Source organism: Rhinichthys klamathensis, unplaced genomic scaffold (assembly GCF_029890125.1).
Source record: "Rhinichthys klamathensis goyatoka isolate OS25496 unplaced genomic scaffold, OSU_Roscu_1.1 h1tg000182l_1, whole genome shotgun sequence".
NCBI lineage: Eukaryota > Metazoa > Chordata > Actinopteri > Cypriniformes > Leuciscidae > Rhinichthys > Rhinichthys klamathensis.
In genome coordinates, this window is record NW_026606710.1 from 662441 (window position 1) to 680299 (window position 17859).

At 37.4% G+C, this 17859-nt stretch overlaps 1 protein-coding gene across 2 annotated transcripts in view; it reads left to right on the plus strand.

Moving 5' to 3' along the window:
* The window catches only part of pdlim5b (PDZ and LIM domain 5b), a 109243-nt gene that overhangs the window by 74263 nt on the left and 17121 nt on the right, over nucleotides 1-17859 (plus strand). For both annotated transcript variants that reach the window (XM_056261421.1, XM_056261422.1), the window contains 2 exons: nucleotides 7998-8140; nucleotides 13575-13761. In XM_056261421.1, the coding sequence (XP_056117396.1) occupies nucleotides 7998-8140; nucleotides 13575-13761 (330 nt within the window). The remainder of the gene's footprint in view (nucleotides 1-7997; nucleotides 8141-13574; nucleotides 13762-17859) is intronic.

A 17859-nucleotide genomic window follows, 5' to 3' on the forward strand; every position in this document is an offset into this window, starting at 1 on the left:
CGTCACAGTCATTAGTAAACATTGCCAGATGGCTATGGATGAACACCAGTTGTTGGAAACGGCTTTGGCCGCTACACTGAACGAGTTAAGGCCCTTGCACACGGAGTCCGAAATTCGTGTCCAAAATTTCCGCACGATAAAAAATAAATACAACCTCACGTTATGTCAATCACGCTTGCACACTTTCGTCCGTCAAAAAAAATCGAGTTCGATTTCCTGCTTTTTCCGCATCCCTAGCAAGCAGTTTGAATGGTGTTTTAACAATTCAGAGCCACTGAATCACGAATATGAAAAAACGCATGTGAAAATTTTGGGCCTTTAGACTTGGCTTCTTATCTAAAAGAGGAACAGAAGACGGCGCTCGAATCGTTCCTTTGCAAGGACGACGTTTTTGCTGCTTTGCCGACCGGGTACGGCAACAGCTGGTAGTGAAGCATGGTACAGATGTGTATCGACATCAGCCTGCCCACGGACTACAGGTGGAAATTAGCACAAGTGCTACAACCTGCTAGCCTGGATGCCAGCCCGAACCCCGCCCACAACAGTTTTTGGTCGGGAGGTTCGGTCTGGACTTGCTCCATTGAGGAGTAATTATGATCGGTTCAGAATTAGTCGGGCCAATCAAATTGCCAGGGCGGGCTTTATACGATGATGGACAGATGATCTGCAGTTGCGTAATCATCACGTTATCAAAGAGCGCTTAACTGGTTTCCCTCATGACTGCAGCTGGAGAACTGAGATGTAGAGATCCCGCTATCGCGTCTGTTGTAAAAGAAATCGACAGCGCATTCATTTTAAAAGAAGAACAGAGAACTGCAATCAAGGCATTTGTCGATCGGAAAGATGTGTTTGCCGTCCTTCCTACGGGATTCGGCAAAAGTTTAATTTATCAGCTGGCTCCGATGGTCGTGGTCGTTGTGGTTTCTCCTTTGGTCGCACTCATGGAGGACCAAGTCAAAGAAGCAACACTCATTATTTTACTACTTCGTCCAGCGTGCGTGTAGTTGAGTTCTGTTGACAACTTTGCGTAGCTCAACGTACGTCACTTACTGCGTTGCTCTGATTGGTTGTAGGTCTATCCAATTGAGTGCAGAGGTTTTTTTTTCTGGTTCGGTTAAGACACTCCTCATAATCAAAGCCCTATAGACCCCTTTTCAGTTGGTAAACATGGTGACGTTTTTTTGTGGGCGGAGCTTAGCTGGAGGCAGAACGATCCCTCTGGCCGCTTCACTAACGCTAGTTTGCAAGTTTTGTTAGCTTGTTTTTTAACAATGACTGGAGAAAATCCGATTTTATCTTAATGTGCAAGGTCACTCAGTGTCCAGGACCACGTTAGTTATTTGCAAAAGTTCATTTTAACGGACGGAACCAGATTGGCTGACCCGTAGCCTACACGCTAACTCAATAATGGACGATCTGACAGGATTAACGCTAACGCTACCTCTGGTCGAGTGGCCGGACTTCTACACCTATCCGATAGAGAAACCGAGCGTAAAGAGAAACTGAGGGCATATAAATCTTTAGATGTCTATAACTATGTGCTGAATGGTCATGTAAAGACTTGTGTGTGCGATCCGCAGTTCTGCCGAGCCAGCGCCGAGAAGACAACAGTGTAAAGAGTGACATTACGGTGCGATTTTAATGATGTGAATATTTTCTAGAAATAAAAATTTCAGATACAGCATATTCATTTTTCATCGATTCTTGCACCCAACAACACAAGATGACATTTAATAATAATAATAATAATAATTTAAGCTCCCGCCTCCAGTTGTCCGTTTGTTTTGCCTCCAGCTAGCGCTGTGACGTAACTGTGACGTCGCCTCACAGTCTGACTAGAATATGAGTATGACGAAGTCAGGCTAACAACCTGGTATAATGCATCTCTCCTTTTTAAGGTTAATGTATATTTTACATTGCCCCTGTTTAAAAATAAATAAATGAAAAAAAAAGCGTATGGGGCGTATTGCTGTGATTGGTCGTAGTGTTATCCAATTGCATGCAGTGAGATCTTCAAACGCATGCTTGGTGCCGCCCCTCGAGCTGGGCAATTTACACTACTCAATGCCGGACCCTTAATCTTTCAGATTTGGGTCTGGATTTCCAGGCTAGTATTTTTGATAAAATAAATGCACCAGAAGAGGCTTCTTTCAAAAACATTAAAATAATCTTAATGATTCCAAAGGTTTTGGCCAATATAGATCTGCTTTAGTTTGTCTTGTGCTGCTGATATTATCTGGATTTATCCTGAGAAATACTGGCTGTTACTGGTTAGATTTGATTGCAGATGTGGAAGATGTTATTATACACTCTTGGCCATTTTGCCTTTTCTGTCTCTCCCTAATTAAAGGGATACTTCAGGATTTAGCATTAAGCTTTGTATTAAAACCTGTAGTATTTTCAAATGACCATGCTTTCCACTCTCATATCCCCCTCAGACGAGAGATTTATGTATTTTTTTTGTCTGGAAAAAATCCTCCGATGACGCAAAAATCGTAATTTTGCGTCATTGGAGGATTTTTTGGCCCGAGGCTAAAGACTACAGTCAGTAGAAGGAGCTGTCCCGCATGCTCTCAACCCGCCCACAGAGGGTGGGATCTCACTCACAGAATGTACACATAGTGTCAGCCATCTTTGTTTGGAAGCTAAGCTAGCAGGCTCTTGTTCTGTGGAGAAAGCTGAGTAACTTAGTAGGAGAAAGCGGAGTAGTAGGGGTGCCATTCATCCTCTTTTTCCCGGACATGTCCGGCCGTCGAGATCCTACAAAATGTCCGGGATTCAGCTTTTGCTTTCTGCAGTCGCCATTCATTGTTTACATGCACAACTTTTGTTTCAATCTAAATGAATTCATTCCGATTGGTGAATCTGAATGTCGTGTTTACATGAACGCTAAACAAGTGATCGGTTGATGTGCGTTTTAACATTGCTAAGAAAATTCCCGCTCCTCCGTGAGAGATACGAGAGCGTCACACCACCGGCCTCGCGCTGTTCTCCCGCGGCCCTCACTCGTCCTGCTCGCCTCAGTAAACATGATGAATGGCGCCTGTAGAACGCAAAAGCCGAATCCCGGACATTTTGGGCGATCTCGAAATCCCGGGCAGACTCATCACGGAGACTCACTAGCCTAGACTTGTTGTTTTACTACTGCGCTCTGTTACCGGTAGGCGTGGCCTCCTAGGGCAGCGAAGCAAGTGCATTCTGGGAGTTGTTGTCTTTCACATAAGCCAAAAATACATTTATTTAGAAAGCTCCAAATTCAAAAATAATTTCACATTTCTTCTACATAAATGACCCATTTTAAATACACATTCATCTTTCCAGAGGTGAAGTATCCCTTTAAGTAGATAGATCTGTAATTGTATGTCTATTACTGCACTAATGAAGCTCAGCGGTTGATCAGTCATTCGAGAAGAACATGTGAGACGCCCTTTATAGAGCCCGTCTGTGACACAACATCTGAACATGTCTAGTGTTTTTTATTAGTGATAAATAATAGATATGATTTCAGCTTCTGGCCACGTGTCCCTCTGTCTGTATTTCTCTCTCCTGCAGTTCCTCTATGCATTAGTAATCGTCACATTTGTCCTCAGGAGCCGAAGAACCCTCAAAACTAAATCAAATGTGTTTCAATCAATCAAAGCACTTTGTAAACCTGAGGGCTGATTTTATATTAATGCATCTATTCACTTTAATGCACCTTCATTGTTTGCCACAGGCTGGCGCAGTTCTGATAGTGGACAGCAGGGGGCAGCACTGCATTACGTTTCATCTTAATAGTAAAGTTAAGTCACTGGTGATGGGATGAAAGTTTTAACACTTTGTGCTGTATTAAAGTGTTTCTTTTGATCAAAAATGCAGTAAAAACAGTGAAATATTATTGCAATGTAAAATAAAAATGTTTTCTATGTGAATATATAATAAAGTGTAATTTATTCCTGTGATCAAAGCTGAATTTTCAGCATCATTACTCCAGTCTTCAGTGTCACATGATCCTTCAGAAATCACTCTAATATGATGATCTGATGCTCTAGAAACATTTATGATTATTATCAAGGTTGAAAACAGGTGAGCTGCTTCATATCTGTGTGTTTTTTAAATCTTTTCAAAAGTGATGCTTACACTCAGAAAGGCTACATTTAAAATGATCAAAAGTGACAGTAAAGACATTTATAATGTTACAAAAGATTCTATTTCAAATAAATGCTGCTCTTCTGAACTTTATATTCATCAGAGAATCCTGGAAAAATAAAATGTATCAGTTTCCACACAAATATGAAGCATTATAAAACATTAATATGATGTTTTTTGTTAATAAGCTGAGAGTGTGTGTGCATTTAAAAACAAAATAATACTCCAAGGCACTCGAATTGTGTAGAAAAAAGTTTAAAAGCCTTTATTTGATCATGGCTTTTATCAAATAAATGGGTGACAGATACACCTACGCGTTGCGGCTTATGCCTTCGTCAGGGTGTGTGCATTTATTTGTTTATTAGACTAATATAGACTAGTAACAGAATGTGTTTTCGTTTTTAATAGACTCCATGTGGTGATCAATAAAGATTTGGGGTTTAATTGGGCCGTATGTCGGCGCTCCGTGGATAAAATTAACTTTGCAGTGAGTGTGTGTGTCGACGGTCCTGCTGTCGGTGTTTCACGCATGTTTCCAGCTGGTCAACGTGTGTGTGTGTCGCTGCTGTGATTGTGATGCAGGATTGTGTGTTTGCATTGGATGCAACACCACAGAAAAGTAACAGATGGTATTTAGAAACAAACTATAATATACTGTATCATCTAAAAACATGTCACTGTCAAGTTCATAATTTTAGCATGTTACAGCCCTGTGTGATAGTAGACGAGTGAAACGCGTTTAAACCGAGCACAAAAATACAATGATAAAATAATGACTTTTTAGGAACTGATTTTTTTTTTACTTTTCATGACAATTAAACACATTTCCCCCATAAAACATAATTGTATTTTGTAATAATTATTATTATACTATTATTATTCTCAGTGGTGAGTCTGATTAGACTTACATTACTGTAATACAATATACAATTCTGTAATGCTTTTTATTTAAATCAGCATATATTATATTAAAGGCTGTGCAATAAGTGCTATCATGATGTATAAATATTTTCAATAAAACATTTTTTTTGGGAGCAATTTAGAGAAATTAGAGTATTTTGCAAGATGTTTAATTTTCATGAAATTGTGACTACTTTTCAAAAAAAATTATCATCAAACTCTTTCTTACAAAGCATGAACATGAGGCACAAAACATTTGGGTTTACTTATTTGTTCACAAGGGAAAATGTTTTATTCATCAAAATGTTTTATTCAGTGTATACTCTGCCGTTCAAAAGTTTGGAGTCAGTAATCATTAAAAAACAGAAATGAAAGAAATTAATAGTTTTATTTATCAAGGATGCATTAAATGGATCAAAAGTGACAGTAAATACATTTATATGTTACAAAAAATATATATTTCAAATAAATGCTGTTCTTTTGAACTTTCTATTTATCAAAGAATCAAATAATGTCCACAACTGTTTTCAACATTGGTAATAATCATAAATGTTTCTTGAGCATCAGATCATCATATTAGAGTGATTTCTGAAGGATCATGTGACTGAAGACTGTGTCACATGATATATATATATATATTTCCGAAGGATCTATATATATATATATAGCCATTCAAAAGTTTGGGATCGGTACTTTTTTTTATGTTTTTAAAAGCAGTCTTTTCTGCTCACGAAGGCTGCATTTATTTGAATAAAAATACAGAACAAACAGAAATATTGTAAAATATTATTACAATTTAAAATAACTTAGGAATAAAATGTATTTTAGCATCATTACTCCAGTCTTCAGTGTCACATGATCCTTCAAAAATCACTCTAATATGATGATCTGATGCTCTAGAAACATTTATGATTATTATCAGTGTTGAACACAGTTTTGGACATTTTTTGATTATTTTATATATATATATATATATATATATATATATATATATATATATATATATATATTACTGATTCTTGTTTTAGGGTGACATGTGACCCGGTCATGTTGTCGACAGGTTTTAAGTCATAGTGAAACGAGGGCATTTCAGCAGCGGCCGTTGTTTTGTTGGCACTGGTTTTCTTCATTAGCAAACCATCTGGGACCGCTGCGCCGACGGGCCGCTTGTGTTTGATCAATCTGCTCATGTTTGGAGCCAGAACAGCAGTGAAGGGCTCGGGACGGGTGTGGAGACTCACTCTCACAGGGTCAGGGCGATGAGAGATGGTGTTTAGTAGTGAATCAGTGATCCAGGTCTGTTTGAACATCCTCCATCCTGCGGTTTGACCACACGTCTGCATGAAAGTCAGCTTGTGCGTGACTGGAAACTGGCTTTTAACCCTCATATTTTTTGTGAAACATATTTAAAAATTAAGTGTTCATCGGAGGGGTCCAAGACCCCATGACTTTTGTCACACTTGAACCAGGAATACACACACAAAATTAATAGATTCAAGGAGTTTTGTGTTTTAAATTTTAAAAAGTAACAAATCCTTCCATCACGGGTCAATTTGACCCCCTTAGGAATGAATGGAATGCGAGGAATGCTTCAGTTCATACAGAAAAACCTAAAAATGCTCAAAATTCAAACTAAAAATGCTAAAACTTTACCAAATGTCTACATGTGTAGCTGAATGAATACTGAAAAAAAAACTGACTAGGACCCACGGAACCGCTCATTTACTCCACATAGAGCTATAAGGCCATCTAGTGGCAAGAGTCATGAAATATCATGTTATATATATATATATATATATATATTTTTTTTTTTCAAGAGGTCGGCAAAGACAACCAATGTAAGATATTTTGAGCTGAATTATAAGGTTTATGCATGAAATTGTGAGTTATTTTGAATTCAAGTTGAAATGATGTGAGGAATGTGCTTAAAGGGATACTCCACTTTTTTTGGAAATAGGCTCATTTTACAACTCCCCCAGAGTTAAACTGTTGAGTTTTACCGTTTTTGAATCCATTCAGCCGATCTCCGGTTCTGGCGGTACCACTTTTAGCATAGCTTAGCATACATCATTGAAGTGGACAAGACCATTAGCATTTCTAAAAAAAAAATGACCAAAGAGTTTTGATATTTTTCCTATTTAAAACTTGACTCTTCTGTAGTTACATCGTGCACTAAGACCGACGGAAAATGTAAAGTTGCGATTTTCTAGGCTGATATGGCTAGGAACTATACTCTCATTCCTGCGTAATAATCAAGAAACTTCACTGCCGTACCATGAGTGCAGCAGGCGTAATGATATGACACAGCGCCTGAAAATAGGCCACCGTCCGTCAACACAACGGAACTATTTTCAGGCGCTGCGTCATATCATTACGCCTGCTGCTCTCATGGTACGGCAGTGAAGTTTCTTGATTATTACGCAGGAATGAGAGTATAGTTCCTAGCCATATCAGCCTAGAAAATCGCAACTTTACATTTTCCGTCGGTCTTAGTGCACGATGTAACTACAGAAGAGTCAAGTTTTAAATAGGAAAAATATCGAAACTCTTTGGTCATTTTTTTTTTAGAAATGCTAATGGTCTTGTCCACTTCAGTGATGTATGCTAAGCTATGCTAAAACTGGTACCGCCAGAACCGGAGATCGGCTGAATGGATTCAAAAACGGTAAAACTCAACAGTTTAACTCTGGGGGAGTTGTAAAATGGCCTATTTCCAAAACAAGTGGAGTATCCCTTTAAATTACTATTTATTGATTTAATCTAGTAATTTAAAGGTAGATAAAAAAAAATAAAAAAAAATGCATTAATAAAATGCATTAAATTATCAAAATAAAATAAGCTTTCTGGACAAAACAAAAAAAAAAGTGTAATTTTCGGGCTTCGGGTCATTTTGACCCGCGAGGGAAGGATGAATCCTGATTGTCGTTCTGATGGTTGGATGTTTAAGTGCTTATTCTGTGTGTCTCCAGCGAGGCCGTAGAGGAGGTTCAGTCCAGCTCTCATGCCACGTCTTCAGTCAAGACTATGAGCAAAGGTCCCGCGGGAGCTCCTCGACAGGGCAACGGTGTCCCTCCGCCCGCTGCCAAGAGCTGGCAGTCTGCGCACACCACAGGTGAGGCCTTCAGCACGTCTCAATATGCATCCGCTCCCTCAGGATACATCCAGTTTATCCTGGGATTCAAGATTATTTGTTGTCACTATACGAAGCCATCACATATAGCTTTGTGCAGACTAAACATCTAATTTAAATAAATACAATTTAAGTAGAATTCTAAAAACACAATACGATAATAACCAATATACAGTACAATACGTCAATAAAAAATATGCCATAATCAATACAACACAAAAACAATACACACAAAACCAGTGCAAGCAACGTGAACAGTCACATATTGCACAGGAATATTCCACAGTAAACAAACATTCTGCAGCGTTTACATGCGCTCATGTCTTCTCAAGGAAGACGGATATAAATTAAAAGGTAAAAGCAGTTTACACAATTATATATATTTTGTATTTTTATAGTACATAGGTACAATTTATATTTGTCTTCAAAAATTATCTCAAGCATTTCAGATGAAACCTTCAGTCAAATCTGTCTCTATTGCCGTGTTAATTTTGTTAACTTTATTAATAGTATTTATTATTTTTAATAAAACTAATATTAAAATGAAAACTGAAAATATAAAAATATAAGCTAGTTTTAGTTAATATATATATATGCATGTGTGTGTATATTTGTGTGTGTGTGTGTATATATATATATATATGTGTCTGTAATGATTTTTGTTTACAATAACAGCACTGAATATTATTTTAGAAAATTATATTTTATATTCTAATATTATTTTACATTCAGTGTAATTTTACTATTATTTAAATACTATTATTGTGTTTATTAATATTTTGAATTATTATATTTTATTATTTTAGTTTGTTACTAAAATTTGATGTGCTTTTGTCTTTTTCATTAGGTTTTAATAGCTTTATTTGTTTATTTTTGAAATTATTATTATAAATAAATTGCTAATAAGCTTATAAAATAATATCAACGGTTTAATAAGTCTATTATTTAAGTCTTACATTGTTAGTATTATAATATTATACTTATACTTTTGAAGAAATAGTACATTATACATTTTTATTAGAAACTATATATATACTGTATCAACCAATCATTAACTTTTTAAAAAATATGAAGTGTTTTATAAAATATGATGTATTATATAACATTTATTTCAGTTAGTTGCCAAGGAAGCATTTAAAAAAAAAAATGTTTTACTTTAAGTGTAATAAATCTAATTTTAAGTTATTTTATATCAGCTTTTTTTCAATGACTGAAAATGATTTTGAATAATTGTAGTTTTAATGAACTATCACACACAGACGCGCGTCAGCTCCTCGTGTGTCCTGCAGATGGCAGACTGCACTGCTAGATCTGAAAGCTTTGAGTTTATGGGCTGTACAAACCAGAGCTTGTATCCAGAAAGCCTGAGCGATGTCACACCCTCACGACTATGGCCGGTTCACAGTCACGTGTTCTTCACGAGCGCGGACTAACCAGAGGTGGTGTTGGTTTTACTCGCGGGTCGGAGGGTAAATGTTGACTCTGGGAATCAGGTGATCTTTATTGTCGGTATGTGGAGAGGAAGGCCTCATGTTTACCCATCATGCCCCTCTCTGGGCTCTTAAGTGCTGACGGGGAACACAGGTATCTCTGTGTAATATATGTGTGTGTGTGAGTAAACCTGCTGGAGCGCCTCCACACACTGCAAAAAAATGCTTTTCTTACTTAGTATTTTTGTCTTGTTTCCAGTCCAAATATAAAAAAATTCTTAAATCAAGATGCATTTACTAGATGAGTAAAATTAAGATATTATGTGTTTTCAGGGGGAATTAATCAAAATAAAGTGAGTTTTTGCTTAAAAAAAAGCAAAATTATCTGCCAATGGGGTAAGAAAAATAATCTTAATAACATTATTTTTCTTAATACCCCATTGGCAGATAATTTAGCTTTTTTTAAGCAAAAACTCACTTTATTTTGATTTATTACCCCAGAAAGCAAGACATAATATCTTATGGCATTTTACTGCTTTAGTAAATGCATCTTGATGTAAGAATTTTTAGATATTTGTACTGGAAACGAGACCAAATGCGAAATTTGTACTGGAAACGAGACCAAAAGAAAGCATGCTGTGCGGTGCTGCCCCGGATGAGCTGCAGGACGGCGAGCGCTTTGGGATCTGATGTTCGTGGGGATCTGAGGGTCAGTGGTCGGGGTGGCAGAGGAGTTCATCAGCAGAGGATCTCTTCAATTAAAGCTCAGCGCAGCGATTGCTTCCAGACGGACTCGCGAGCAGGAGAACATATGGGCTTCATTTCTCTGAGAAACTGCGTCCTGATGTTTCTGCTCGGACTCAGAGCTCTCGGAAACACTGCTGGGGTTATACTATACATTTAATCATTTAGCAGACGCTTTTATCCAAAGCGACTTATGAATGAGGAGAGCAATAGAAGCAGTGAAACTAACAATAGGACAGCGATATGCAAGTGCTGTGACCCTTCCCAGATTAGTCTAACACACGGGTTTTTTTGGTTTTTTTATAGATATGAATAGAAGAGAATAGAAAATAACATCACTGATGGGAAGATTTCTTTCTTTCTTTTCTTAGTTAATGTGTAAAATATAAAATAATAATGTAAACTTAAAAAAAAAAAAAATATATATATATATATATAAACCATTTATAAGATTAATAATTGATAATTTAAATATATGAAAAAATATATGTATAATATATATTTTTTAAATATTTAAATGATCAATTATTAATGTTATAAATGTTTAAACTACATTTAAAATATATTTTTATATTTGGTCATTTATTATATATTATAGATTTTTAAATGACAAATTATTAATTATAAACGTATACATTATTAATTTAAATTAATTAGAAACTTATATACATTATAAATGTACAAATATACAATATAAATTTGTAAAATCATATTTTAAAATGTTTAAATGAACAATGATTAATATTATAAACATTTTATGATTTAAAATCCTAATTGTTATAATTAAAAAATATACATGTATGATATATTTGCCGATTTAAAAAAAAAAAGATTAATTATAAATGTATACATTAGTACATTATGAAATTATATAAATTATATACACAGTATTTAAATGCATTATATCAATATATATATACACTACCGTTCAAAAGTTTGGGGTCAGTGAGAATTTTATTTTTTGGAGGAAAGAAATCAATACTTTTATTTATCAAGGACAGTAAAGACATTTATAATGTTACAAAAGATTGTATTTCAAACAAATGCTGTTCTTTTGAACTTCCTATTCATCAAAGAATCCTAAAAAACAAACAAAAAAACTGTACAACTGACAGACCAACAACTGTTTTAACATTGATAATAATAATAAATGTTTCTTGAGCATCAAATCCTGATATTATACTGATTTGTGAAGGATCATTTGACACTGAAGACACTGACACTGGTGATGCTGAAAATTCAGCTTTGATCACAGGAATAAATTACACTTTACTATATATTCACACAGAAAACAGCTGATTTACACTGGAATAATATTTAATACTATAACTGATTTTTGTTGTATTTTTAATCAAATAAGCGCAGCCATGGTTTGCAGAAGAGAATTCTTTTAAAATTATTTAAAATCGTACCGACCCCAAACTTTTGAACGGTAGTGTGTATATATATATATATATAAACTAATTAATCCAAAAAATCGTGTGTGTGAATAATTATATGTATTGGTTATTTATATTCATATTTATGTATTTTTTTAAATATTGGAGCCCATTTAAACTGTTTTTGTAAAGCGCACTCAGCTGATGACGATCTGCACCACCACGTTCCCACACACACGTTTGACGAACGGATATATTGAGGCGTCGGAAGCGTTTCCTCGTCCTCCGACAGACGCTCAGCGGAGAGGAAGAGCTCGTGTTATCTCACTCCAGTCTCAGGATGTGACGGTTCTTCCAGGAGTCTTGCAGGATTCAGCTGACCTCTGACCTCTGACCTGCTGCTTCTCACTGATCATCTGTAGTTGAAGTTCTGTTGGACAATCACGTATTTTCCAGCTTATATTTTTGAGCTTGATGTTTCATGCTCATATATATTTTATATATATATATATATATATACATGCATATACCTATAAACACACACATAAGTTTCTATATGTGTGTGTGTATATATATATATATATTAGTATTAGTGCTGGGCAACAATTAATCACATCCAAAATAAAAGTTTGTTTACATAATATGTCATAATTATTTTGTATATATAAATACACACATGCATGTATATATTTAAGAAATATTTGCATGTTGTATATATATTTATATATAATTTATATTCTATATAAATAACACTTTTCTTAAATGTATACATGCATGTGTGTATTTAAATATACAAAATAATGATTACATATATTATGTAAACAAACTTTTATTTTAGATGCGATTAATGCTTTTATGCAAACTGCACTATATATATATATATATATATATATATATATATATATATATATATATATATATATATATATATATATATATATATATATAAAGGTGAAGTCTGTAAGAATGACAACTAGTGGTCGGAATAGGTACTGCAGTCCAAATTCAAAATACCGGAGATTGTTGTTTCTCCCGCCTCCTCAGACTCGACGCTCACACGGGTCGCCAGTTTGAGACGCAACAGGAACGAGCGCAATGGACATTGGCAGCGTGCAGAATCACAGACCAAAACAAAAACACACATTCCAGCCTGGAAACGCACATTTCACCGTAAAATAACCGGCTGTAGACGTGTTTTTCAGAGAAACGAGTGTGTGAACTCCGCATGTTTCCTTAATATATGCAAACACATGGTATTTTTATGCTTTAGTCGAGTGAAAAAGTTACAAACAGCACTTTTAAGCATCATTATTAGGTTAGTTATATTAAAACTCTTCCTCCAGATGCCTGAGAGCTGCAGATAAGAGCGTTGAGCTTCAGCACAGATTCATTCGCACGGATCTGTCGGCTCGTTTTTCCTCCGTTACGCGTAAATCAAGGGAGCACATGCTCTGTGACCCGCGGCTTTGATTCCTGCACCGTCTGAATGAGCCGCTCTGTGCCTCGCTGACCTCTGACCTCTCAGAGAAGGCAAGGCTTGTCCTTCCACTCCCTGAAACGGACGGTTATTTTGCCAGGTGTCTCCTCCAGTTCTGGGAATGTTGTTTTTTCCCCCCTCCGTCCTGAGTAAATCGATCCATTGTTTTTGGTGTGGATGTCCCGTCCGCAGATGGTCCGACGAGAAGAGATAGAGTTCGTATATCTTAACTAGAACTTTCCATCCCCTTCGGTCACGCTACACGACCGCGCACAAAACCGGGCGATCTCATTACCCGTTTTGGTCTTGCGTAACACAGACGCTGTTGTGGGTGAAGTTCAGCGAGGGGTCGCACAGATTGAAATCTCTTTCTCTTTGATTATTAGGGCTTCCTAAAGCAGGTGCACCTGCGCCTCAGACGGGACGGGTCAGCAAAGGCCCCGTGAAGGGACCGGATCGACCCAAACCTCAAGCTCATCCCAGCGACCAGGACGATTCGCTGGTGCAGAGAGCCGAACACATCCCAGCGGGAACACGGACACCCATGTGCGCTCACTGCAACATGGTCATCAGGTCAGACACACACACACACATGCACTCCTCCATCATGAGACTCACTGAGACAACACTGTGTCCCTCAGCATCATTACTCCAGTCTTCAGTGTCACATGATCCTTCAGAAATCACTCTAATATGAGGATCTGATGCTCAAGAAACATTTATGATTATTATTAATGTTGAAAACAGTTGTGTGCAATTTTATTTCAGGATTCTTTGAGTATAAAGTTCAAAAGAACAGCACTTCTCCACAGGGGGACTTTAGCTAATGTTAACTAAGGCTATGTCGACATTAATCCGGATACATTTGAAAACGGCGTTTTTGTTTAAAGCGCTCTCCGTTAGGGATGGGAATTGATAAGATTTTATCAATATCAATGCCACTAATGATTCTGCTTATCGATCCGATTCTTTAACGATTCTCTTATCGATTCCTGAAAGCACTGTGTGGGAAAAAGTAGTCTTTTTCGGGGGGAAAAACAAGTGGTTTTATTTGTTTTAAAGCTTACACTTGACTAAGCAAACTGTACTTTTTATGTAATTTATGTAATAAATGGAACCTTATTGTAAAGTGTTACCGATTAGTTATACACCGATTAAACGTCCCGTGAGTTCAGTGTTGGAAAGATCAGTTGTTTTAACCATTCATTAAAACTAGTGCTGGGCAACGATTAAAAAATTTAACCGCGATTAATCGCATTGTTACGCGCAAAATTGAATAATGAATTCTAAAGTAGTGTATTGCGCACTTTTGATTTAAATGTACTGCTACAAAAGTGCCATAACATGTGGTTTGCAAAAACTTTAAACAAATAAGGTGCTTTTATACCAGCAGTATTCCCTTTACACAGTATCAATAAAATATTTCTTGTAAATCTCAACTTAAACATTAACTAAATCAAATCAAATATTTAAACAAAGCTGTTTGCCACTGCCAGTGCATTACCTTTTATCTAGCTTGTTAAAACGAGTCCAGTTTTCTTTTTTTTTTCTTTTTTTTTCTGAACAGGTATCTTGTATCAGGGAGCAGCAGAAACAGTCCATGTAGTCAAAGGGTCATGACCACTACAGATATAAGTCGACCAACGTTACTTCTCTGATAGCAGCTTAGGTTTGGTCATGGCATGCCATGGTTTCCCACGTAAGATTACATTAAACAGAGATAAAGCCCAATTTATACTTCTGCTCGAACTCACGCCGTAGCTGTGTAGCGCGCGTACCCTGACGTGCATCTCTCCAAAAATGTAACGTCAATTCTACGCGCACCGCAAGCGCTGTGATTGCTAGAACCGCTCCCCGGGTTTCACACTCTCCCTCTGCAGTCTGCATGTGTAATTGCGCGTCAACGCGGACAACGACGCAGATATAGAAATGAAAACCAACGCGTTGTCTATAGCGTAGAGGCTCCGGCGTAAGTCCGACGCAGAAGTATAAATCAGCCTAGAGTGAGGTGAAGTGGTCGAGCACCGGTGCAGCGACAAGCGGGTGCGTTCCTGTGAAACTGTTGCGGTCATGCTCGCCTCACGCACGCGCGTTGAATAGTCTAACTTTTTGTACACGACGCGCAGCACAAATCATTGGAAGAGAGACTGATCCTCGGCTCGCTGTTTGTGAGTTTCCAGAATCTAAATAGTTATCAGGACATCAACAGAAGGGAATTCACATGGCAGAGCATCCCCGCTAAACTACACGCAGGCCTATCAGGTAAAGTTATGCATAATTTTAATTTAAGTTAAAAAGGCTACAGCTGCACAGAAGCCGTTGCCATGGTTACTATCCATAGAGCGCCTGTCATTCACTCGCGGAGCGCTGTCTCCCTTTCTGTTCACCTGAGAGAACCTGCCAAAGCCTCTCCACTGCTGGTTTGGGTGGGTTATTTGCTGGCTGACCAACATCCCACCCCTCCTGTGATCATGGTTTGACTGTAGGCCTATGTGTATTCAGAGCCAGTGAGCAACGGACTTTCAAAATAATAATAATAATAAAAAAACGGCGTTAACGCGCGATAAAAAAATTGTAGGCATTAATTAATAAATGCGTTAACGCGATAATAACGCGTTAACTTGCCCAGCACTAATTAAAACGAATCGGTTCAAATGAGTCAATTATTATTCAAATTCAAATTCATTATTCAATTCAAATTAGTTCGCGAATTGGACGTGTCATTATCGGACGTGTGCGTGTGATTATCCCGGCGGTTGGGACATCCCACAAGATGTGTGACATCACAGAAAACATTTCATCACTGGATCGTTTTTTTCGTTTATTTGAAGTGTGATTATGTCAGCTGAATGTGCGGAACGCTCTTCAGAGAAGATAAGGTATTTTAGCACAATTCACACCCAGCGGTAATTCAGGAAAAACAAATCTCCGAATGATCCACATAAAGCTTTAGTCTCCCTACCTACCATCGTGTCGTTTATTTTGATTAATATGTGCGAGGGAGAGAGAGGAAGACAGCGCTTAGTTTTGAGACGGTTTGAAGCCTTGCTCTCTCTCTCTCTCTCTCTCTCTCTCTCTCTCTCTCTCTCTCTCTCTCTCTCTCTCTCTCTCTCTCTCTCTCTCTCTCTCTCTCTCTCTCTCTCTCTCTCTCTCTCTGCTCGATCAGTTTAACATGCGCCCTGTCACAAGCGCAGCGGTTCATCTACATTACCAGAGAGAGACAATTTTACTCACCGATCAAATAAGACTGGCAGTACAAAGATTAGCTTTGGACGCTGTGCTATGGTGCTTGATAAAGGACAAAAGGGACAGTTGTGAGTTCACGGACTGTACATACTATGGCTGACTCAGAGCAGGAGCATCGATAAGAGGACTCGTTAACGTCGAGGGCATACAATATCGATGGATCGTAAAATTTAGAACCGGTTCTCGAGTGGAACCGGTTTTCAATTCCCATCCCTACTCTCCGTCCATACCAACGTTTCAGGCGTTTTCCCCTTGCCAAACGCTAGATTCCCCTTTACTGCGCATGTGTAAACCCTCACAAACGCTCACTGAGATGATACAGGTGGAAAAATAGATACAGGGCTCCAGACTAACTTTTTTCACTAGGAGCACAGTGGCCCCCAACTGAAAATTTTAGGGGCACAACCAGAAAATTTAGGAGCACACACCGTAAATCAACATACAAACCAAATATTCACATTTCTACAAATTTCCAGTGTATTACTAATAAATACTTTGATAATAGATGCAGAAATTACAATGCCTTTGCCCTCTGATTTAACGTTACAACCTCTTGTCTTCTAAAAGCAACCGGCAGTGGCGTTGCTTTTTGATTTATTAACATGTCGCCGCATACTCTATGCTTGAGGCTAAGATTGTGTTTAACTAGCGTATTGTGTTTAAACTGTGAAGTGCCTGCACTGTCGGCAAACTTCGGCAAATTATTCGGTATGTGCTATGTTCAGGGAAAAAAAGACTACTGTCAAATAAAATAAAGAAAATATGAACAAATAATCTAACCACAAGCAAAAGCACAAATAAATACAATAGAGCAAAGATACTAATAAAATAAACAATACTTTTGAGATTAGTTTTCAGGTACAGAAATTGAATGAAATAATCAAATGTAAAATAACATTGCATATTTGACTATATAAATTAAAGATTAATCTTTATTAAAGTTACAAAAGCTATTCAATTCAGAGCTGATTCAGTAGGCCTACACGATACTGTGAGTTTCTTTCTTGACCATATAAGTTCACTTAAGGCATAACAGACTATGTCTGCTATAGGATACTCATCAAGACGGACATGTTTACATACTTTTTGTGTGAATTTGTCCATTCAAGTGCAAGACTTGAAAGAGAACTCAATATTTGCGCGCTGTCTGAGATGAGTAGCCTACACATACACACACACGCGTGCGCGCACAGACACACGTGCACAAATCTTCTAGACGCGAGTTCTTTTTTGCGTCTTGCAAATGTTTACATGGGCAAAGCTTAAATGAGTTTAGTTTAAACACCGATGGTAACGTCTGCAGTTCAGGTCTCGCCTGCGCTCGTGCGCTATCGACTCCCGGGTGATGACGGCGTAAATGACAGGTCATGTTCGAGATTTGGCACTCACATTGAACAGTGTTTACAAAGAGTAATCGTTTTGTTC